The sequence below is a fragment of the Anas acuta genome, chromosome 2 (genome assembly GCF_963932015.1).
Source record: "Anas acuta chromosome 2, bAnaAcu1.1, whole genome shotgun sequence".
NCBI classification, from domain to species: Eukaryota; Metazoa; Chordata; class Aves; order Anseriformes; family Anatidae; genus Anas; species Anas acuta.
In genome coordinates, this window is record NC_088980.1 from 33,541,686 (window position 1) to 33,567,376 (window position 25,691).

At 39.7% G+C, this 25,691-nt stretch overlaps 1 protein-coding gene across 1 annotated transcript in view; it reads right to left on the reverse strand.

Annotated features, from left to right (window-relative positions):
* Positions 1 to 25,691, reverse strand: part of RAPGEF5 (Rap guanine nucleotide exchange factor 5) — a 161,556-nt gene that overhangs the window by 98,832 nt on the left and 37,033 nt on the right. The window contains exons 6-7 of the mRNA XM_068674166.1: positions 21,011 to 21,077; positions 11,530 to 11,578 (exon numbers count right to left, since the gene is read on the reverse strand). Coding sequence (XP_068530267.1) covers positions 11,530 to 11,578; positions 21,011 to 21,077 — 116 coding nt within the window. The remainder of the gene's footprint in view (positions 1 to 11,529; positions 11,579 to 21,010; positions 21,078 to 25,691) is intronic.

Consider the following 25,691-nt stretch of genomic DNA (forward strand, 5'->3'; position numbering starts at 1 on the left):
AATGTGCAGCTCAAAAGCGTCCATTTGCAACTTAGCCTAGGGAATTCAGGATGTTGACTTTTCTATGGTCACTTCAGGATCACAAGGGGCATCATCTGATTTGAGTTCCTTGAGTCCCTGTGGACCACAGCTGAGATCTAGCTAGAGGACTCTTCTATAAAACTAACTTTGGAATACAGAGTTCTTGTAGGAGAGAGCTTTATCCTTTAGCAATCGGATTTCAGCTCATTAAATCAGCAGAAAAAAATAACAAAGAAATAAGAAGAAAAAGTAAATCATGTACTAGCTATGTCAGCAAAGTCAGCCGTCACAAGGGGATTAGAAGGGAAAGGGAACACAACCATCACTGACACAGGAACCAAGCACATCCTTTGTGTCAACAGTTCTGACCCACAGTGCTCCCCTGCTTTTATGGCCTCGCCACAGAGTTTAAAGCAAATTTAAGATTCATCTCCCTCAGCAGCCTGGAGAATCAGAGGCATGCCAAAGAGCTCCCTGCTAGCCTGCCTGGCATGCAGCAGGGTCCCAAGAGCCACCCCCAGCACCGAGTGCTGTCTTGTGCCTACAGAAGCATCACTGCCAGGGGATTCAGCATTGCACAGTGTGCTGCCCCCCAAGATGTTGCTCTGTACACCCCATACTTGAAGGTAAATCGTGTTTGATGTACAAGATCTTTAGAAGTCACATCATACAACACGTACTTTGTGCGACACAAAACGGCAGAATCTTTTGCCTGAGTGAAAGTAGAAAGGACAGTTTAAAAAAATAATAATAATAAATCCATCCATAAAAAAGTCCTGGAACCCACAGCATTACAATCTTCCCAGAGGCTTTGCTCTATTGTGCAGCAGCACGGCTTTCTTCCTCTGCCATAAATGAAGTTTCTTCTTTCTACCCCTTCTGGCAGCGAAGATAACCTTCCCCAGACAAACCCCTGCGCTATCGGCGCTGCAACCAGCCCCACCAGAACAATACCACCAGGAGAGGTGTGAACTTCCTCCCTTTGGCTTAATAGGGTGTGAACTCTGAGAGCTAATTATTTAAACGCTGCAGAGGGGACGCCACCGCCATTAACCATTTTGCTGCTGGACAGCACGACACGGCAGGCAGGGACATCTGTTCGTCCCACACTCAGCTCCTCATCACTGCTGGCTGTCCCACACCCTGCCACCCTTGCTGCTCCCTCTCTGAACAGACATAAACCTGGGTCCACAACCTTAAACTAGTCTGGGTTCGATGCCCTGGTTGAGAACGCAGCACTTTGGCAGCAGGCAGCAGAGGGGACATCATGCAAGCTGGCGTTGCCACAGCTTCAGCCCCCAAAATCATTGTGACCAACAGCTTCAGCCCCCAAATTCAGTGTCTGCCCAACCATGGGACCAGGATCTTTTTTTCCTAGTTAATAAACAAAGGGCACCTACATACCCTCCACAGATGGGTGGCAGGCAACACCTTGGCACTTGGTAAAGAGCCTATCACTGAATAGAAGAATTCTGTTTATTTGACAAGCCAGCAGATTTTCACCATCTCATCCCTGCTGGATAGTTATAGGCTGTTTTTCCAGCCTTGTCAAACTATCACTGCTGAAAAGACCTCAGGAATCTGCAAGAAAATTCCCTGGGGGAAAAGTCCAATGCTCTGAATCTCCAGCAGCCTGCACCAGTTGATTTATCATCAGCTCTTGGGAAGTTCACAACTTCTAGCATTCTTCTTATATCCCACATTTTTTAGAGGCATGTTTCTTCTCTTTCTGTTTTTCTCTCCCCCCTTCCCCCCCCCTTTTTATCCAAAGGAAGTTTCCAGCATGAAACTTCTCAGAAAAAAAAAAAAAAAAAAAAAAAAAAAAGGCATTTTTAAAAATCATATGATTCTAAGCCCAGTTCATGTTTTTTGAAAACTTTATTATTTTGAACAATGGAGCTTGTGATATCCCTTGTTGTTCTTCATGGAGGGCATAGAGAGGGCTCTACAGAGGTTGGTTACTATGGCAGCTCTGGGCTGTATGACGCTGTCATGTTTGCTGATGCTTATTAATTTATCAGAGTGGGGAAAAAAATAATAGTTCCAGTTGATACAATTGGGGAACATAAAAGACAAGTCCTCTAGCTTTTTACACAAGGCACTAGAGCTGAGTGGTGGGAAGGAGAAGAGCAGCAAGTAAACGTTTTACAAAGCTCAGGTCTGGGGGACCGTTTAAGCCAGACCAGATCTTCATACATACTGCTGTGTTTGCCTAGTTTTATTGCAAATAAAAGGGGAAAAAACAACAAGCACGGAACAACTTTGAAATCTCCAAAAGCTGCGTATAAAACACAGTGATAATCCCAGGAATAAAACCCTCCAACTGAGAATTGGTTCCTTATTTACCATGAAACTGTAATCTTTTCCCAGAAATTACTGAAAAGAGAAAGCTTTTTAAGCTCATCCTTAACATGATTTCTTTTATTAGCAATACAAAAATTGCCTTTGAGCTTTCTCATTCCTTGCCACTATTTCTGCATATATATATATATGCAAATCATTGTACAGATTTCCCTTTTCTGAGTACACTACATATCTCTGAAGCAGTTGGCAGGCCCTTGGGGGGGTGTTGCCCAGACAGCTGTGCAATCAGCTGAGTAAATCAGCTAATTAAAGAAACAAAGAAAATGCAAAAATTATTAAAGAGTCTCTAGCTTACAGCCTTGTTCATCACCTTTGTATCTAAAAAGGCACAGCAAGCATGGAATGGAATAAAGGTGCTTGTAAATTTGGGAATGAACTATTGCAAAATTGACAATGATGCTAGTTTCTCTCAAATACTAATCTGAGAGTGATGATACTTATGCTTTGTAGTTTAAATCAATTTCATATAAATTAATTATTTTTTTTTAAATGACAAAAACATGAAATGTAATGTCAGTTTCATAACTGATTTCAGTATGTAAAAAATGGTCATTAACTTCTCCTTGACCTTAGGTATAGAACTAATATTGAATTTGCAGAGAGGCTCATTATGCTCATCTAGTCTCCATCCAGAAAAATAAGTTCCCAAGGGTCTTAGTGCTACAAGCCATTTTTCAGATCTGAAATAGGAAACAGGACTCCTGAAAATTATGCAAAAAAACATTTCCTCTCATTTCAGAGTTTATCAAAAAGGAACAGATAAGAGCAAGGGTAGGAATCAAATCTAAACAGAGCAAAGCCAGACTGGTAAGAACGGAGGCTGACAGATGTAGATTTGATCTTTCTGAACCACACATCATTAAGTCATGGTCCCTTTTCACTGCATCTGAATGACCATTGGAGGACAAACCTCAGTTTAAATGAGACTTCCTCCTCCCTGTGTTATATAGCCATTGTAAATTAAAGAATGAGTGCACAAAGTAGAGCAACCAATATTTCCCAACTCAAGCTATGTGGCCAGAAGCCTTTGCCACTATTCTTTTCACATTCTAGTACAATGTTTTTGTTAGAAATTTCTGTTTATTTTATTTATCAGAACTGAACCCTTTTATCTGACTTTGAAGGCCCATTTTTCATTCAAGATTGTGCTGTGTTAGAAGACCATGATTTATAAAACCATTGGCTAAACAAGATGGGCATTTCCTGCTAGATAACCAGCCACCACTAATTTACCTGGCCAGGGGAGATTTGATTTTAATTTCCTGACATGTTGTAACACATACAAAGGAAAAGCCACATTTCACACATGCTTTGTGAACATATGACCTCATATAATTTTTTACCATAGAGAAAAGAAGTGGAAAATGAGTTGCAAACAATGTAGGATTAGGTAAGCGATGTTCTTTGTAGCAATAGCAGCTCAAGGAAAACCATTCAACAGCTGAATACACAAAAATTTTACCCAGTGTTTTTAGACATTTCTTCTCATCAACATATTTAAAATTAATTAAAAAAAAAAAATCAAGCAGCAACAAATGCATCTCTAAAAATGCTGCCTGAAATGAGATGCTGGAAGGGTGGAGGAAATGGAGCTGGGAAATGTTCATACAGGCATGCTGAGGGACAGTGACAGAGCAGGCTGGTGCAAAGTGAAACTTCACTCTCTATTCCATGGAAATAACCTATGGGCATGGCCAGGAAAGGAACAGGAAACAAAGAGGACTCTGAACAAACAGATTCTGTGAACTCTGAAAATGCCTCTCCCAATGGACTGAAAACAAAACTTTCACCTGGGAACTGTTTTTTGCATGATTATTTTCATTTTGACCTTACTGTGCAATCTCTTACCATGCATTTGCAAAACATCAATCATCTATGCAGCTATTTTGCATTGCTCATTTTCATGTATGCACCTTATAAATCATGCAGAAATAATGATGTCTCAAATTCTGAAACTACAAAAAACAGAAATCACTGGGTAGTACAAACCAGGTGGTCACTGACACAGCACAGCAGAGCTCTATGCGTGTCCCACACTCTGTCCCTGGTTGCAGAGCACAAAGAGCTCCGCTTACCAGTGTTAGAGGGAGCCTGACTCCATCTTCCTGAAGTGCTGCCTGCCTACATGATTACTTCTCTTCAGAGCACAAAATCCTAGAAGCACAATGTAACTTTAAAAATATCACTGACTATGTTTTCAAGTACAACTTTTAGGCTGAATGGGAAAAGTAAAGGTAAAGTTACTGAGCCCAATCTAAAGCTCGGCACTTGTGCACTTTGATTTTGAGCATTTTGTAAGTTATCTCCAGGATAAATTACAGAACCATAGAATCATTCGGGTTGGAAAAAACCTCTAAGATCATCTAGTCTAACATTTAACTAAAGTCCACCACTAAACCATGCTACTGAGTCCTACATGCACACGTTTCTTGAAGACCTCCAGGGATGGTGGCTCAGTGTCTTCCCTGGGCAGCCCACTCCAATGCCACACAACCCTTTCAGTAAAGAAATTTCTCCTAACATCCAGCCTAACCACAGTCACAGAAGAACTCCATCTTATTCTACATATTTTGCTAAGTTTGACCCTTGCTTTCAAGAACTTGATGGTTAGTGGAATTAAAAGTTGTAATGAAATAAGGTCTTACTTAAATCAAGTAAATGAACCCACTGGCAACAGACCTAAGGGGACACAAAAGCAGCATGATATTTTTGATATAAATGTTGTATGATAACCTTTCCCTACCTTTCAAACTCTCTCAATTTTTCCACAAAGGAAAATGTACACGTCTGCAGCACATGACTGCCATTTTGTTCTGTGAATGGGAACAAGTTCCTCCAGTCCCTGAGGTTTTTCAATGGCAGAAAATAAGTGATAATAAAATGTGCCCATTTCACAGAGGTATTATATATCTACTTATTTACAAGACTTATGTCTTTAAAGAGTACCTAATATGTTCCAGATTAAAACATAATATGGAACTGCTCCACTCTTTGGTGACCTTGGATCATGTATTTTTAACCTCATTTTCAAGTATGTGTACCACTCCAAATTCTCAAGGATTTCTGCATGTATATAACAACTCTTCTACAAGGAAATAATGACAACATAGAACATTCATACAGCATTAACTGACTTTTTTTTTCTTCTAATTCTTTTGGAGGAAAGTTACTAGGAAGTCTCACAATGATATGTGCTACTTTAGGAAAAGGGCTAAGTGGTCAAGACACAGCTTCCTGAGTTAAGTAAGCTGATAAAACAGCTCAATGCTGCCAAAAGGCACATTTCTGGGCTCCTTCCCACATCCAGTTCCCCAGCCCATTGATAAGAAGCTGCCTCCCTTGCTTTGTACCAACTCCAGCACCTCTCAGCCCTGCAGAACAGCACTGCACACTCATCTGACAAAGTGTGACATCCACATTCAGGGCAAGGAGAGCAGGAGCACCCCTTCTGGAAGCACTGAGCTGTCCAATTTGCTCTGCTGCAAAGCCACACATCAAACCAACATGGTTTGTTGGCACACAGGCTGCTCAGTGTAGTCAGGTCTAAAACCATCTGTGCAGAACTACCAAGAGGATCTAAAGACACTGAGTAGCAGGGAGGAAAAAAAAAAAATCACATATAAGTCCAATACTGACAAATGGAAAATAATGCCTATTGGAAAAATCAGATGTAACTGTATGAGGGCAACAAGCAGTGCTCAATCACAACTTTGAACAGTTTGGTTTTCTAAAACATATTAGCTCAATACTTAGTAGGGATCAAAAAGAAAAATATAAAAAGAAAAAAAAAAAAAAGAAAAAAGAAGAGGATTAATAATTAATTGAAATGTTACAAAACAGAATGCTATAATACCATTTTAACTTCAGTATTAACTCCTGCCTGCATAAACTGGGGTGCTTCCACATGTTAAATACATGCTGTTCTGGCTGCCCTCATCTCAAAACAATATAATAGAAGACAATGCAAAGATTATCAGAATCAAAGAGATTTAATGTAAGGAGTGACTAGTGCTTTAGCCTGGAAATGAGACAACTCACTGAGGTTATGACAGAAGGGCACAAGATAGCGAACAGTATGATGACAGACTGGGAATGGATTATTCACCATTTTACATAACCAAAAAGTTGTATCACAATACACTGAAGGTCATGGTGAATGCGCTTCAAACAATCAAGAAAAAATATGCTTTCACATACCACACACATGAACTGTGGGACTCACTGCCACAAGATGTGAAAAAGGTCTGAAGTTAAGTGCGTTCAAAAAGCAATTTGACAAATTAATGGAAGGAAGGTCCACCAAGTGCTGCCCATCTCAACAGTGTGAGTACAGCAAGACAACTCTAGCACAGCCCGGTGGATGCTGAGTGAGCACATCAGAAGGACTGCCTGTACTCGTTCTGTTTCCCTGCCCTAAGCATCCTCGAGTCATCACTCACAGTGGGATCAGAGCTGGGTGGACTTTTAACCTGACCCAGCCTGGCTGCTAGCGTGTTTTTAACCAGGCTGACTTTGCCTGGAGTGCATTTAAGTACAGCCATGCAAACAGCTCTGACAGCCGTGCTCAAGAGGTGGCACTGCGGCCAGAGAAAGGAAGAGCTGTTCACAGCTTGTTTTCCGTTCATGTCGGCAAAGCTCAAGCCCAATGACTGGTTCGCATTGAATTGTCTGCCCCAAAATGAAAATACCAAGCACACCGCATAGACAACCGAGTTCTGACAGAAGCAATGCAAAAATAAAGGGGAAGGGTGGATATGCATAGATGTAAATCAGTATTAAGAGGGAGGCAATCCACAACATCTCAATAGAGTTAATATATTACAAACTCATATTATTATAAAAAAAAAAAAATATTGCTTGTCAATTTAAGAATGGTATGACCAAAAAGTATCTAACGATGTTATGCAAAACTGAATCACGTTCCTAAGAGGAAGCAAAAATGCACACAAGAGCAAGGGCTTTTGTGGTTGCCCTGCAGGGAGGGGAGAAGTGACCCCCTGCTGGCTGCTTCCTTTAGATATAAAGTTAAAGGAATTTGTTGGGCAATGCCAGGAGTTCATGCACACAGATGCAAGGCTTCCTGCTTGTTGACAGGATTAACTCGAGCTCAGAGCATCCACCTGACAGACTTTGATCAGCTCTGATGTATCTGTGTAGCTGCACCACTGGCTAGAGTCTCCAGCCTTAGGCTGTTTGCTGCATTTTCTCCTTGTTTTAGCCACCGTTTTTAACACATAAGGAACATGTCATGAGCCATGACAAGCAATTGAGATAAATGCCAACCCTTGTAAACCTTCAGAACGGAGGCTATATGTGTTCCAGCACACTCGCAGAAGCGATCAGAAACCAGCAAGGTATAAGTAAACAAAACAATTCCAATGCCAAGTACCTGCAATTACAAACAAAGTTGTCTTCTGCTCCAGTTATTTGCTTCCCCAAGACCTGTTACTAAACTGAGGTTGACAGCATTTAATCTATTTATTTCTGATGTTAACCAATAACAATTTTAATGCATTTTTTAATAAGCCACAGAGAAGTGCATAAGCTCATTTCCCCCTCTTAGGTCAGCTTTATCATGAGAGCTTTATTCTACTGAAATAAAAATGTGTTTTCTGGTTAACAGTGTTACTGAAGTCCATCAAGACTTCACGATTACAGACATGAGTTTTACCCCAATTTTTAGTTCTATTTACAAAGGAACTACTGATGCTGAGTTCCCTCTGCATGAGGGCTCTCAAGTACCTATCCATCTGCTTTTACCTTGCTATTGGAGTGGTATAAGTGCAGTGTTCATTTTAAATAAGAAAAGGGAAGTCTTTTCCACAACTTACAAGCTTTTCATTCCTCAGGTTCTGCATTTTTCCTTCAGCCATTTGTCAGTTTTATGTTTTTCTCTTCTTCTCCCACCCCACAATAAAGACTAAAGAACACCTCTGGAGGAAAAGCATTCTCCTCCACGCCCTACAGGCTTCATTTTCTGCTTGCTGACATTCTCCATCAAGCCAGATCCTGTGCTAGCATGAATCTGATACTCTGCCCTACCCCACATCAGGCTCATCGCTCTGCCTTGGTTTTCAAAGCATTTTGTCAGTAGATACAGACAGCATCTAAATCTCCGAGCTGAAGCAGCCATTCTGACCCAAGAACTCAAATAGCTATAATCACTGCTTCTCATACACTGAATCTCTTCTACCACTGTGTAGCAGCCCAAGCTTCATTTCAATAAAAACAAACTGCTTGTTTCACCCTGATAACCAAAGGCAATGTTTCCAAGCACAGCAGACATTAGTGGCTGGACCCTATTCACCTCTTGCAGAGGAAGCTGAGGTGCTTGTATAGCACTTTTCATGCAGTGTAGCCCAGTGATTACTACAACAGTCCTTGACATGTAATATTAAAACTTTTATCAGCCAGTTTTTCTAATGCAATTAAATCACCCAAAAGTGCCTCTCTAAAGGCAGAGGTATATTCAGAAATTAAAGTAATTTAGAAACAAATTACACAGTCTTTATATTAAGAAGCAAAATACTCTTTTTTTTTTTTTTTGCTCTTACTGGTAGTGCTAAGAAGCTGTCCAGGGAAAACCTTTTGAAGCACTGTAATTTAAAAAACACCAAGCCATCAAAAAGCAGCACGGTGGAAATTTCTGCTTTAGTTTTCATGCTGCAGACCTCTAGGAAAGCTTTTGGATACTGATGTAAAATAAATAAATAAATAAATAAATAAATAAAAAGCACTCAGGTTCCGCCCAGCCAGGTAGGATGATGCCCACAGCCAGCCCTCATCAATCCCAGGGCATGCAAACCTGGCACCCACATCATTCACACCAGCCTGGAACCAAACCAAGGCAGCTGGCCCAATAGCCATGTGCCGCTCTTTTAATGCCAAAATCAACTCTGTCTGATCTGTGTTGGTTTATTTCCTGGAATTATATGGAGTCTTGGACAAGGTTAGAAGAACAATATCTTAGAAAGATACTGTGGCTTTTAGCTCCAGAAGTACTTTCTGTGAAATATACTTCAGTTCACCAGGCACAGCATTGCTCACAACAACTGCTATGCTGTGAACTTAACCATCAGCAATAAAACAAATAAGCATAATCAACCACCCTAATTTACTTCACTCCTACTGTAGTAAACGCATTAACTTAAATTAGTCCTTACAGTTATGCCTGTTCAAGTAGCCATATTTTTTTTTTACAGTCATCCAAGATGAGGCATAAAGGAATGCAAATTTCAAAAACAAGCGTGTGCTAGTTAAACTGACTAAAGAGGTATCTTTTGTTCAGATCTAAACTGATATTGCTGGTGTTTACATTAATGTGTTAGGAAAGCCTGGTCAGCACTTTCCAGCTCTACAGGGAGCTTTGTTTATTTAAGGCTGTGATTTTTAACTAAAATATTTCTACCTGCTCCCTGTGTTCTGCCTACTCTCCAGCAGCTCATTCCTGATCCAGCTGCCCATCCCATTTTGTACTGACACAACTGCTTATGGAGCCAAAAGGAAATGAGATGTTAACTCAGGTTAAAGACAACTCGTTTGGGGAATAAGGTTTTGTTTGTTAACAATAGCAGTAATAATATTTGCCGACACAACTGAAGATGAGAAGTAGGAACAGAGATTTCTTGGAGCTGTAAAATGGCTAACTATAAGGTACGTGGAACCACTCTTAACCATTTTATGGCAAAACAAAAGGAATCTTCCAATCCTCCTTATAATAACCTGTTCTGCTCTGCACTAAACCAGAGCAGAAGCATTTCCATGTTCATTCATTAACATTCAGATGGGACTGGGGTGACACAAGGTGAAGGTAAGCAGGTGAGGGGTGTTGATGTTTTTGAACTACTACAGCAGCCCCAGAAGCAAAGCTGTGACACTCACAGAAGCAGCTCAGGTCTGAATTCATGATTCAATTTATGATTACCTTCTGCGGATTTACATTTACAGATGGCAATGGATATAACCTATGGGCACTTCTATTTCAATACCAACAGGCATCACAGTGTGTGCAATATTTCTGTAATACTTACATTTGCATACAGAAATATTTGCAGATATGCCAACCACATCTTCTGGTGTCTTTATTTTAAGATATTTTGTGTGTAGCATATAATAACTTTTGTGCTGTGCTTGCAAGCAGCAGGTAGACAGACATACAAATCATATGACACCATATTGGTTACAAGTCAGAAAATAGCTCAAAGTCCAAGATCCATGATCTCAACTTCTAGCAAAATCATTGAAGTCACAAGAGATGCTTCATAAAAATAGTCCCAGAGACCTTAATAGCTTTGGGAACATGCCAATAAAATTTAAGTCAATTCCACCTCTGGTTTACTGTAGTAACATACTCAACTCTCCCTTTGCCACAGGCATTTCGCCCTCTCTGCAGATTAACTATCCTACAGGTGTAGACACTGTAGAGTTAACTCTGTATTGTGTCAAGTAGATTTCTTTACTCTGGTGAAGTAGTAGTGTGTTTTTTTAAAACTCTCAGGCAGAGCTAAGGAAGTGGTTGTGCTGATAAACCCTGACAAAGCTGAGATGACCATGTATCTTAGTATTTCTTCACACTGTATCACCAACATGTGCTGTAGTGTTTATATTCTGAGAGATTTTCAGTAATCCACTTGGCTTTTCCCTTCTACTACCCTGATAACAGAGAATTGCCTTCATAGCCCTCTGTATGTACCAGAGGAGTCTTAAAGAAAGCATGTTCTCAACACATAAAGTTGGTCTTTTGCTTTAGGATAAAGAAACTCACCTGACTGGGCAGGTAAAATACAGCAAAGATGGCATGAAATACAGGGCCATAAAAGCAAACACAGGAATTTTTTTTTGTTGTTGTTACTTTATAAAGTGGAAACCCAGAGATAAAGATGACATTGGCCAGAAAGAGAACCAAGTTCAATTCAACCATAACATTCAGATTTTATCAGATAGGCCATTAGATGTGACAAGTGAGGGGAAGTAAAACTTCACAGTAATTGCACTGTGCTATGTACACAGATTCTCCAGTGAGAGAGGAATGAGGTCTGCTATCTTTGCTTCCCAATGTTAATGAGACAGCAGTGAAAATTCAAATACTTAATAACAAAAGGGAACAATGTTATAAAAACCTCTCTAAAGTCCAATCTGACTCACCTGACTTCCTTGCTTTCAAGGCAATGACAGCAGCCAGCTCTCTCTGTACCTAAAATACCAGGAAAGGAAATGATGGTTATTGTTACTGATACATAGTAAAACAAACACATAAAAAAAAAAAAAAAAAAAAAAAAACATTGGAAAGATACGGGCTATCAAGCTTTTGGAGCAGTAAACTGCACACAGAGTTATGCAGATAGTTTTGGAACTACAGTCACTTTTTCTAACAAATCTATTTCTTCTTCAGATGGGAATTCTGTGACTTTAAAAAAAAAAAAAAAAAAAAAAAACACTTTAATTTTATGTAAATACTTCACATTCCTTAGGGAGGTGGGCAATTCAGCAGCCTGGCCTACAGCATATCCCCTTCACAAACACACACTTAAAGCTTCTTCCTTGCCTTGTTAAAGTTTGCTCTGCCTCTACTGAACACACTTGTAATGCTGGACTTTTGTGCGACTCCAACATAGGTGCATTTTCCATGCTGAGGTTTGTGGATATAACCAAAGTTCATTTTTGGAGCCTTCAGGAGGGAACAACCTCTCCTAATAGCATGACTGAGTATTTCAGGACCAAAATTTAGCTTCAAGCAAACAGGCAGAAATAGGAGATATATGTTTTCCACATCTACAGGTTATATTACTAGGCTGTGATGAAATAACCCTGCCATGCTAGCCAGCTCCCTTCCTCAGCCTCCTGCCTCTGCATTCCCTTTATTTTCTCTATAATCTCTACACTGTCAGACAGTCTCATTACCCAGCTCAGCCCTATACCTACTTCCCTCTGTAGGTCTGTTCCTTCTTCTATCAGTAAAGTTCCATAGTATGCATTATTTTTATACTTTATGCTTCTCGCTGCCATTGTCTATCCCCCCTGCAGCTGCCTCAAGTACTCTCCAGATGCTACAACACCCCAGATGCTCTCCTGTATACACCACAACTCTTCCCTTCCTCTGTCCTATCCATACTCTTGGGCTCTTTTGGCAGCTTCTTTCACCCTCCCCCATTCCCCAAGGCAGACTGTCCTTAGTGTAACAAAATAACTTTGGGACACTCCAACTGTTTTTCTAGGGATTTTTTTATCTCTCCGTACGAAGTCTCCTGCACTGCATACCAGCCATCTTGCCTAGCAGACCTATGCACAGCTCAACACTGTTCTGAAGCAGAAGTTCTGGCATACAGTTTCTGAGAGCATATGACATTTAAAACATCATTTGCAAGACATGGGGTATGGTCAGTATAAGGCATTACTCCCACAAAAAGTTCCTGTAGTAATACAATCACTAACTGTCAACATCCCGCTCTTACCACTCAGAAGAAAAGTTTGAAGACATGAAACCAGAACAGTTGATTTTACGTTGCTCTGAGCAAAAAGACAAAGTGCAGTGGTTACTAGGAGAAGACAAAATTGCCCAGGACCTCTCAGTATAATGGTAACCCCTGCATCTGCTGATCAGATACAGAGCAGCCACCCAGGAACATGCTCTACATGGAGCAGAAAGCACTCATACCAGAGGCCACATCCTTCCTCTACTTGCATACTTCCTTCCCTTATGGCAAAGGACAAGGGAGCTTTTTTGCTGTCTTTGCAAGGTACAAGGATATTTTCTACTCCTTGATACTACCCCTTGGAGAGGGATGGAGTTTTCTGCCACTCCAAGCAGGAAAATATGAAGGCAGTGCCACAGATTTCTTAAATGTCGTCCTGTTTCCAGCACAATTGTGCAAGCTGGCAGTATTACCTTCCCTTCCTTCCTTCCTGTACACTCATTCCCATGTCTGGAGAACCGTTAATCACATTTAATGTAAGCATAAACTGCAAGTATAATGGGAAAGAACATTTGTTTTTTTTGGCAAGACAACTTGTGTGCTTACTTGCAGCAATTAATATACACTAGTAATGATACGTGCATGCTATCCAGAGTTAGAGTGGGATTTACAATAAAAGCCCAAGTTGTTTCTGAATAACAACACCAAAATTTCTCTTGGCAAAATGCTCAGACATCTCTCCCTTCATTAAACTCAGCAGGAGGTACCGACGTCAAAGCCCCAATCCTGGTCTATTCTCCCAGGTTACTGACAGTACAAAACAGTGCACTGATGTCTCATCTTTATCTTTTAGTGTTTTAAAAATATGTTATCTCAAGATTAGCCTTGGGAGACACTACAATCTGCAACAGTTGTAAACATTTCAATTAACCCAATCAAATAGAATTGGAAAAATGCCCTCTTCTCAAAAACAGAAGAAAAAACAACATTGTGCCATCCAGCAATTATATTTACAGTATTACTTTTGCTTATAATATAGTACATTCTAAGTGTTTGAAAAATGATGCTAATATCACATACAATAATACAATTTTTCTGTATTTTTTCCACGATATGCAAAATATCTAATTTTTTGCTGTATGCCAAGTGTGCAGCTAGCACTGAATGTGATCTAAGCAAAAACACTAAGATGAAACAGTTGGAAAAAATGCCCCTGTAGTCTTAATATTAAGCAAATGTTCCTTCACCAAAGGGTTTCATCCTGTCTGTCTGAGCTCCCTCTCATAGGATTCACCCAAATCACAAAGAATTGGTGCTGATGAGCATCCTTCTAGTTTTGCCTAGTGGCCCTAGATTTCGTACTCTATGTGCTTTTGTCTGTTTTAGCGTAAGCGTATTTGGCATCTCTGCTGGACATGCAATTCCTATGCATCATTACACCAATGGAAATCGGTGCACAACATTCATTCCTCACTGCACACATGCCACACATTATCATACTTCTTCCTAACAGGATTTCAGTTACTGCCTGTTTGACAAAATCGATAGTTGCACATCACATTGCAGATAATAATCTAGACTCAAAGTAAAACATGTATTCACACAAGAGCTGTGCCTACCATAATAAATTAAGATATTAAATATAAAAAATTGGTTTATACATGTAGCTTGTTGCTACAAAGCAAACACTGTCTAAATAGCATCCTGTTTTGAGTAGCAATGCAGATGTCAAGACTGATTCAGCTTAAATGCTAGCTTACCACAATATGTTTACAGACATATTACACCAGTCAAAAAGAGAACATTTTGTTTGTTGTAATCATATTACCACATCTTGCTAAGTTTTCTTTTTGCAATAAGAAAGAGCAAAAGTATTCACATAAGTACCCACTTATGTTTGCTTGATTAAATACAAATTATATTTTATATGGTGAATCTTCCTACCTTTAAATGGCAGGTGGATATTTCTTAAAAATATATATATACATATATATATAAATATATATATAATTTTATATATAAGTCACACAAGTGTGAAACCTGGGGAGCTAAGGTGATGTTTTCATAAAGATCATATGATAATTCAGGTTGGGAGGGACTTAAGGAGGTCTCTAGTCCAATCACTGGTTCGAAGCAGAGTCAGCTATGAGAACAGACCAGGTTGCTCTGGATTTTCTCACTCTAATCTTGAAAGCCTCCAACAATTGAGGAAGCAATCTCTCTTGAAAGTCTGTTCCACCATTGTAGTGTCCTCACAATGAGAAGTTTTCTTTCCTTGCATCCAGTCTGAATCTCATTTCAATCAAGCCAAAAGCCCAGCTTTATCTCCTTGATATGTTCCCCAAAGGCCCTGGTAGGCTGTTGTTAGGTCCTCTTGATGCCTTTTCTTCTCCAGGCTGAAGAAGCCCAGCTCCCTCAGCCTCTCCTAACTACACAAGTGTTCCAGCCCCAACCACCTTGGTGAACCTCCAACGGACTTGCTCCAGGTTATCAGTCTTTCTAGTATTGAGGCCTCAGAACTGCATGCAGTAACTTGACATGGTCTAATGAGTGCCATGTAAAGGAGGACAATCACTTCCATCACTTTACTAGCTATACTCCTGTTAGTACACCCCAGGATGCTGTTGGCTGTCTTTGGTGCCAGGGCTCACAGCTGGCTCACGTTCAACTGGTATCCACCAGGACTCCCATATCCTTTCCAGCAAAGTTTCTCTCCAGTCAGGCAGACCCTGAGCTGAACTGGTGCAAGAGGTTAACTTGCACCAGGTGCAGGACTCAGCATTTGTCCCTGACGAAATTCATGAGGTATTGTTGGTCCATTTCTCCAGCATGTCCGGCTCTCCCTGGATGGCAGCCCTGCTTTCCAGCATACAGTCCTCAACTTGGTCTCCTCTGCAAATTTGATGAGCAAGCAAGACTTCATCACCTCTTCCAGGTCATTGACAAAGACACTTAACAGGTCAAACACCAGCACATCGGCAACCCTCTTGTTGCCAGCCTCTAGGTAGAGTACAGTTCATCAGCTGTGAACGTCTGAGACACACCACAGAAGCAGATTTAAACCTGTCCGGTTCTCCAGCCATTGAGACTACAACTCTGCTCAATCAGCTAATGACAGGACAAGGGGGAATGGTTTTAAACTAAAAAATTTAGGGGAGATTTAGATTAGAGGTTAGGAAGAAATTCTTCACTCAGAGGGTGGTGAGGCACTGGAACAGGTTGCCCAGAGAGGTTGTGGATGCCCCATCCCTGAGGGTGTTCAAGGCCAGGTTAGATGAGGCCCTGAGCAACCTGATCTAGTGGGTGGTGTCCAGGCCTATGGCGGGGGGGTGGAACTAGATGGTCTTTGAGGTCCCTTTCGACGTGAGCCATTCTATGATGATTCTACGCTGTTCTTCTCTTATCCATGAATCTGGTCATTTTCTCATAGAGCGCATAGTTTTGCATCTAGTGGAGAGTTCATACCACCTCTACTTTTTTCTGTCTAGAACAGTCTTTTGTGAAAGTATTCCATACCTCAATGTGCTAAATAGGACTTCAGCTCTAGATACAAAGTGACAATCCTTAGAGAATCTCAAAATGAAATCCCGCAAGAGAAAGCTCTCAACAGTGAGGTTTTGAAAAAGAGTTTAATTCACTCTTTGCACCTTAAGAAATGAAAGTTTGGTGGACTCTAAATAAATGTAGTACCTGGGTGACTATCCAGGTACCAGGGTACCAGGAAACTGTATTTGCCAGGTGCAATGCATTAACATCCTGATATTCTTTCTTATACTATCACAAGGTGATGTAACAGCATTGCAGGGAAGCATTCATAGCCATCCCAGTGTGCTCTTGTTTTAACAGTGCAACAAAACATTGAATACGAAGCTGCTTTTTGGGACATGACATGGAATGCATGACAGCTCTGGAATGCCTCTTTAAACCCAGGAAAAATCGGTACTTTTTCTTAAGAATTCACTGCTCAAAAGATTATCCAATGCAAACCTATTTCAAATGGCATTTTAGACTGCTTGCATGTCGACTGTTTTTGCAGGTTAGGTTTGATGTTGTCAGTGCCTCATTGTAATGAAGCATATGATACAAGCATGAAATTTGATGGGCTCCATTCAGTTACCTTCACTGACTCTGCTTCTTCCACTGCAGAACAAAGAGTAAAGAAAAAATGAGAGCCCACCAAGTTAATTTCTTGTCTTTTGTATCACACTCTGCTCTTCAAAGAGCTGCATTGCATGCTTTGTGCACAAATTAAGATGAGAAAGAAACCTCTGCAGTTTTTTCCTTCAGCCCTACTGACTTTGCATCATTTGCCACAGCTATCGTTATTATCTTCCATGATCTCAATAGCCATTGTTTGAAACCAAAAGTGCATTTCCCTAACTAATCATTTGAGACTGGCTGAATCATCAAAAAAATGTCAAATTGTGCAGTGAACACAAAAAATGGTGTTATATAAAAGAAACAACACCTGGTAACAAAGAACACTAGGGGGGTAAGTAATAAGAGAAAGGCCAATGTGGAAAGACAGACCACAGTAAAGAAAAAGAGGTGGAATAAGGAATTTGCCAAACTTGTGCAAATGCCTGTTGTCTGTGCTAGTCACGCTATACTCCCTTTATACAGAGTAAATGCATTACCATTGCAGCCTAAGATATGATTATTATTCACAGAAGCAGACTTCCAAAATGAATTACACATTCAGCATCCTAAAAACACCTATTTCTACTGACTGTATGGAGTGCCTTGGAAAACTAGATCAGATGTAGATGTCTGCCATATGGTCACTTATATTTAGGTGAACTGAGTTCCACATTTTGCAACAAAAAAAGCTTCTACAGGGATACAGAAATAAAAATTAGACCTTACAGGCATGCATGCTTGCAAGCTTTCCCTGACATTTCAGATGCTAAAACAATGATTTCTATTTTAGGCACACAGATACTTCCAATGTTGCTCAGGGTGTATCCTCACAATCAATTTAGTTTTGCAAGTTTGGGAATTCAATTTCCAAAAGAGAAAACCTGACAGAGAAGCATCCTCCTGACCTGATGCAGAATGTTTCAGTCCATTACAAGAAAAGCAAAGAGAAAGTAGAAGAGACAGTAACAGAGGCTGGTATGCCCTGTTCCCTGTTGGGATTTGAACCTCCATACCTAGAAATACATTAAAAAGTCAAATCTGATCTCCAGCTGCTTTAATGCTGATCTGTAGATAAGGTTTTTCACTTCTGAAATGCTAGTCTGAAGAATATTGTGAGCAGGATTCTGAAGTATGGATTCTTCAAGTAAGAGTGATTTGATTCTATAGAAAATACAAGGATATTCATTGAGCCAAAAAGCAAGACAGTGTGAACAAATTTTCGGTCATGGCTAAGAACCTCATGTTTGGTTTCCTGCTCCTCCTCACAGGACTCTTTTTTTCTCCCCATCACAAATTCTAAGGCTGTTAGCTAAAAATATTGAGAACCTATACCTTGTTGAGGACAACACTCTGTGGAACAGTGAAAGTTGATGGTTCAAAATGCCTTGAGAAACATGAAGGCTCTCCATAAAGTCTTAGTAGTTCAGATCCCAGCCAATTGGATGAAGGAAAAGTGGGAGAACAATATTATATGCCATTTTCTCTTAGAGGGAGAACTTCATACACAAATGTTAATATTTGAAGGATTCTGCTCTGGTCTCAATTTTTTTGTGTGGCTGGGTTGTGTTTTTTTTTTTTTTTATTATTTCCTATGGTTGGACTAGAAAATCATTATGAGAGCTTGTAGGGTTTTCTGAAAAGACAGAAAATGAAGGGAAAAAAAAAAAGATGTCTTTTTGACACCACTGTGGCAATGAATGGGCCTCAGGCCACCTAGAAATGCAACTGCCTAATTTTTCTTCAGTTAGTTAGCTACAGTCATAAAACAGCTCATTAAAAATAAAACAAAATTGAACATGTGCCCTGTTGCTGGAAATCACCAAGGATGTAGTTCAAAGTTTTGACCATGCAAGATAGATGTGAAGTACTCTGAACTCACTGTCAATTACTCACATGTTTAGGGATATGCATTTTCCTCAAGTGTATCCAGTAAGTTAAATCCAGTGCTTAAACTCGGCATGTCAGTGTGTTTTGTTGATTACTTCTCTTTCTTAAAATGATAAAAATATTTTGTTCTTCTAGTTTTGAGAGGGGATGCTTTTGAGGTATACTGACAATGTTTTATAGTGTTGGTGGGTTTTGAGTGAGGTTGTGTTTGTTTGTTTAAAGATATGACTTTGCAATAAGTACTTTTCTATTTTATCTCTCAATAAAACTAAAAATGGAGGAAAGCAAGTCTGAGTTCTTTCTTCTCTCTTTTCAGTGTCGGGAGGAAAAAAAAAAAAGTAGAAAAAAGGAAGGAATTTGAATATAAAGAAAATGTAAAAAAATAAAGAGCAGTTTACAAACCACAGAATTTTCTAATCTTACAGTTTAAATTATTTTGTTTAGTTTATTGAGCATTCAGAATCATTCGTCTTTGCAAAACAATACAAATTCTCTTTTCTTTCCCTTTTTCAGAGTTTCATCATATTACTTCATTAATTTTGCTTTTTCTTTTTTTATTTACTCTTTTCCTCATGCTTTTCTCCATTAAAACTTCTTCACCCTGCCTGGCTCACTGTCATCTCAGTACCTTCTCATGTACAGAAAACAGAACTAGCACTAATTCTATGTTTTGTTTATATTATGATTTAGAGGTGTTGAACCTTATGATCACAAAATCATCTGAGACTGAAAGGTACCTCTGTAGATCATCTGATCTGCTCCCCTGCTCAAAGCAGGGTCAAGTAGAACAGGTTGCACAGCACCACGGCTAGTTGAGCTCTCAGTATTGCCAAAGATGTAGAGTCTCCAACGTCTCTGGGCAACCTCTTTGAATATTCGATTACCCCCAGAGTAAGGAATTTTCTTCTTATGTCTAAGTGGAATTACTTGAACATCAGTTTGTACCCATTGCTTCTTTTTCTGTTGTAGGACACCACTGTGAAGAGGTGGCTCTGTCCTTACTCTGTTTCATCAGGCATTTATACCCACTGCTAAGATCCTCCCTGAACCTTCTCCAGTCTCTCAGTTTCTCCCAGTTCTCTCAGCTTTTCCTCTTCTGTCAGATACTCTAATCCATTTATCATTTTATCATCTTCATGGTCATTTGCAGCATTCACACTAGTATGTCCATGTGTTTCTTGCACTAGGAATCCAAAACTGGACCCAGCACTCCAGTTGTGCATCACCATTACTGACAGGAGGGGAAGGATCACCTTCCTTAAGCTGAGGCTATCACTTGTACTAATGCAGCCCAGGAGGCAGTTGACTTTCTTGGCTATGATGGCATGTTGCTAGCTCATATTCAATTTACTGTCCACCACAAACCCTTTCCTGAAAAGCTGTTTTTCAGCCAGCCAGCCCTCAGCCTGTACAGGGCCACAAGGTTATTTCTCCCCTGATGCAGGACTTTGCATTGCCCTTTGGTGAAAAGAGACTCCTGTTGGCCCATCTCTACAGCCTACCAAGACCCCTCTGAATGGCAGCACACCCCTTTGCTGTATCAACCATTCCTCCCAGATTTATATCATCTGCAGACTTGCGGATGGTACACTCTCTCTCATCATCTATGTCATCATATTACATGAGATCAAGTGAATCTAGTATAACTTTCTAAAGCCCAGTCTTCTTAGAACAGTGATTTTACATGCTAAATAAGATGCATGAAATTCCAGCACAGAAAGTAAAAACTGTCATTTATTATGATGGAATTTACTGAGGCTAAACGCAGTTGGGAAGCCAAATCCCAAGATAACCCAGCTGAGATTCCTCAGAACTTATGACTCTCCTTGACCTCCATCTCATTGTTGTGTTCACACCGATGTTCACTTGACCAAAAGGATCTGAGTGCAAGCTAGCTGGCAGAAAAAATCATCGTGATCCTCTAAACCAGCATTTCCCAGGCTGTGAAAGGCCTGGATTATAAGAAAGCCAGTGATCCTTCATTGGACTGATTTTAATATCTGTAGAGTTACACACTAAGAATCTAGTAAAGCTTCCTCATTTCAGTGACACAAAAAAAAAAAAAAAAAAAGTAGTTTGCATTATAAACATCTGCTCACTAAGACCTGGTTCTTTAATTTGAAAGGATCCAAATCATGATGATGTTTCAAACATGATCAGTACAAACTTTGATGCAGTGACCTTACCGCAGAAGTGAGACGAGCAAGAATTTCAGCATTGGTTTCTGTCGTATCTTCTATTTTTTGATCAGGCCTTAAAAATAAAAATAAGATAATATTATTTCTTTCATTCTGTTTCAACATCTTTTGATTCCTGGAAAGCACAGAACTGTGTGGCTACAGGCACTAGTGTAAAAGGGCTTTTGAGATTCTGCATCAAAAAGATAACTGCAACATGACAATAATTAATTGTGTCAGTAATGACAGGGTATATTCTTTGTCCCTTGCTGTCAAGAACTCTTTTGATTAAATTGTTAAAACAGTGAGAGAATTCTTTGGCTATAAAAACATGACGAAGAACTGAAGAACGCAGGACCCTTTTGACTCATCTTTGCATATTTGAATGCATATTTTTCTCTGCTAAAAATGTACACCATCAACAGAGCAAAGAGTTTTCCATCTGCTTGCTAACAAGCTTTGCTCAGCTGTGGAGCAACACCTTCAATAGAATGCATGCTCACATAGATAAAAGCAGGCAACATCAAAATCAATACAGGACATATGAAGTTTGATATTAAAAAAAAAAAACACACACATGAAAAGAATACATGTAAGAAGCTATAAATTAGCAAACTAAAGCAACACCTGAGAACACTATTAGGTTTCATTTACGTTAATTCACGAGACAGAGGGACTTTGTGTCTTTACAAAAACGGGGTGGTGCAGGAAGAACCCTTCTAGAAGCTGTCACAAAACTCTGGCCCACATGGAGTAAGCCACACTAAAGTTGCTGTGGGATAGAACTGTTTTTCTTTAAAACAGCCCAATTCCCACCAGTAAACCATCTGTGAGCCTTTCAGAACAAAACAGAACAATCAGAAGAAATATACCAATATGATAGAGTTATTACTATGGGAAAAAAGAAAAAAACTGGAGATTTTTAGTTTCTATGGTTTTCAAGAAGTGTGGTGTGCCAGCAAACTGAGCAGATATGCAAAACTCCAGCTGCTGTAATAAGCATAAATCCCAGGTATTAACAGAAGCTTCTATATTTGGCTAAATTATTTAATTGCTCACATGACTTGATGTGTTTAGGGAGAGAGCTCACAACATGTCTGGAATATGCAGCTGGTGTATTTGTGGTTCTTACATCCCATGTCCAAAAACTTCTTTACCAAATTAAAAAATTAAGGTCAGAAAGCAAAGAATGACATATGTATTTGTTTGGGGGCAAACATATTCAAAACACAATGGTAATTTGGATTAGAAATCACAATTACTTTCACAACTGCCTATCCTATTCAAAGAAAAATGTGATTTAACATTTTAAGTGTTATAAACCACCCAAAAGAAATAAACAAACAGTTTCGTTTACAGAGTCTGATTTGGTCTCTTTATAATTTGGAACGAGATGAAAATAGCTGACCTCTTTAGATGCCTGCATTTACCTACACATCTGATCTCTTCTAATCTCTCAGAACCCGGACAAGTCCAGGTTCTTCTAATTTGGAGGCAAAAGCAAGCAGCTTGGTACAGACACAGATACAAGCCGTAAACCCAGAAGAGCATACAGCACAGCTATTTTCATCTTGGGTTTTTAATCACTTCATCTTCTATTTTAAAGTACTCCCAGTATTCATCTGCATATGTGCATCAAACACTTATGGAAACACTAATGTACTAAAAATTATCGTCAGCTTTCCAGAATCAGAGAGGAAGTGTATTTTGATAACCAAGCTAATGGAAAAAATAAGACAGAATGGATATTGAGAAACAGAATCAGGACAGTTAGCACTTTTATTTAAATGGACCAACCAAGGCTTAGTAGGGCTGGTACTGAACAAGGGGTACAAAGCCCAGACAAACAAGCCTAATACCTGTACAGCTCAGTATAGGCACACTTGAGCAGAACAAAATGCAGAGATGCTTGCCTTAGATCTTCAGGAAGGCATGACAGGTAGGCACAATTATTGCCTACCTATGCACCACCTAAAATCGAGTACATTGCTTCCTGACCTGCTGACAGCTATGCCCACAGTCCCGTACCCAGACAGCACCTCCAATACACAACACATGCTGCACACTGGCTTTACTCTATCTACCTACTCTAATCTACCTACAATGCAAATAAGAGACCCAAGGATACCTGAGGACAATTCACGTTCAGCAAAAGCTTTCCAGGAACTTCAAAAGGCACTGTCTAAATAAATATCCCATCCTGAACAAGTGGATTAAAAACAATTTACTTAGAAAAAGAGGTTACTTATCTAAATAAATGCATTATTTTCAGTCAGAAGATACAAAATATAGTATAAAACTTCTGGAAAGAAAACAAACAATATGATAGAAAGGAGAAAAAAATCCCCTATTAATATTCCTTCAAATAATTACAAAAGATGTTGGATATATTCCAGTACCCAGAACACCCAATGCATTCTAGAAATGTGGCACTGGGAATTAGGTGTTGGTATAAACACCCCCTTTAATAAGAAGGAAATAGAAGCACATAAAGATCAAATGTCTGATACAATGCCATTGCAGTCACTGGGAAAGAATTCAGGAGGCATTGGATAAGAGCCTAAGTGACTGCGCAAGGCTGCAAGGAAGTCCATGGCAGGGCTCTGAATACAGATCTTTTGTTCCCATGTTAAGCCAATATTCATTTTTTTTCCATTCAAGTAGAATTTGGCTGTGATTACCATCGGGTGTTTAACGACCCCAAGAGGCCTCAGCATCAGTCCCACCTCATCTGGCAACATCTACAGTGGCTCAGCGTTGTGAAATACACATAAGAACATCAGCCCTCAGTTTAGCACAAGCTGCTGAAATATCCTCCAGACCTGTCTTTTTTTCCATGGGAGATTCCTGCCCAATGCCATGTTTAATACAGGCAATTTGACACTGTCAAAGGGCAACAGGGAGCATTTCCTCGGGAACTGCAAGCACACCTCAGCATGCAAAGTACTACTTTAATTGCTGAACTTGCTCCAATATTACTTGGAAACACTTAATACTGCCCAGAAACAAACAAATCCATTCAAAAAAAAAATCTGGACAGCAAGGCAGGACCAGAGCCCTGCCAGTTTCCAGAAATGTTGAAAGAAGCCTGCAGAGTTGCTGCTGTCTAATCAAGTCCACAGGCTGCTGCTGGGTGAGCAGGTGCTCCTGGGACCCACCAATGCACCCAGAAGCTCAGGCACGTGCAGGACTGCTGTCTGCCAGCTGCAGAGAAGACAGCTCATCTAGTATCTGGGCATACTGCAAGATGTCCAGCATTGCCTCCTGGTACACAAGCAGGCAGTCACTTCTGATGAAGCAGGAAAATAATTAATAACATTAAGAATTTCTCTGTCCCTGTGTACATTTGGAATTAATGCTAACAATACAGACTATACAGAAAACGCAACAGAAAAATGAATACAAAAATACCAAATTAAAAGAAAGACAAATCATCTAATGGTACGAAAAACAACTTATGAATTTATCTGAGAAGATGAACACTCATTGCAAGGAAGGGTTTTTAGAATCACTTCTTTCTTCATGAAGAAAGAATATATGGGTCTATTTTAACTTGGTGAGATAACTAACACACACTTCTTCACATCTATTTTCTTTCAGATAGTGTTTTAGCAGTTCATTACTTGCATCAGGCATAGAGAATTCTGAAACTGGAAAAGCCTCCTTTCCCTTTAATATCACCTTCCCTGGAGACTATAACATTACTTAACATTCATCTCCTTCAATATGTATTTTAAAAAAGGCACCCTCACAATCTGACAGGTAAAACCTCCAAAAAAATAATTCTTCAGTGACAATGTTCCCAAAAGGAATCCAACTTTGACTAAAATTTGAATAATGTGAGCAGGAAGGAGCTGGAAAGGTACATTAATGAATAATTGTTCATTTCATGTAGCAGGGAGCAGCCTCCACTCGAAATGACAGTTTCACTGGAACAATAAAATAGCAAAAGCAGACTGTAAAATAGGGGAACTCTCTGGCCAAGGTCAGCATGCATGACACATTTTTAACTCAGAACCTGAAAAGACTTCAATCTATTCTCTTACTCAGCCAGCATCCTTCATGTAACAAATCAATACAAGCTATCTGGTTTGTCTTTTTGATGCAAAACCTTTGTACAAGTAGTCATGAATCATGAAAAGTTACCTGATTTGCAGTTAAAATGAGGAAAAACAAATTCTCACAGAAGTCAGGATGAAATTGCACCGATATTTAAGGAAAGGCCAAACTGTTTAATGCCATATTAGGCCGTAAGACAAGAATTTCTATTTCCAAAAATATTGAAAGATTTTGCCTGATGAGTCATCTGCTTAGAAGATCACATTCAACCCCCTGTTTTTGACAATTTGAGAGCCTTGTCACTTGTCTTTACTCACTTTACTCACTCAAGCTGACCAAATAAATGTATTTTCAGGGGAATCCCCACTCCATAACTGCTCATTTCGTGTTGGTAAGGGCAGTCAGCAAGAGGGGTAGGGATCAAGTTTCTGACCTGAGCCAGGTAGAGAAGTTACGGAGATTTTTTTCAGTCAGCTCACCACACTTAAGGCTCAGATTGAACATCTGAATTTAAGTAACTGGAAGTGAGACACTTCAGTGACTTTGCCTTTATACTCCTTTTAAAGATTTCTGTTAGACATTTGAGAGAACGTGGTTTTTTAAATCTGTGTAGAGAAGAAAAATACTGGCA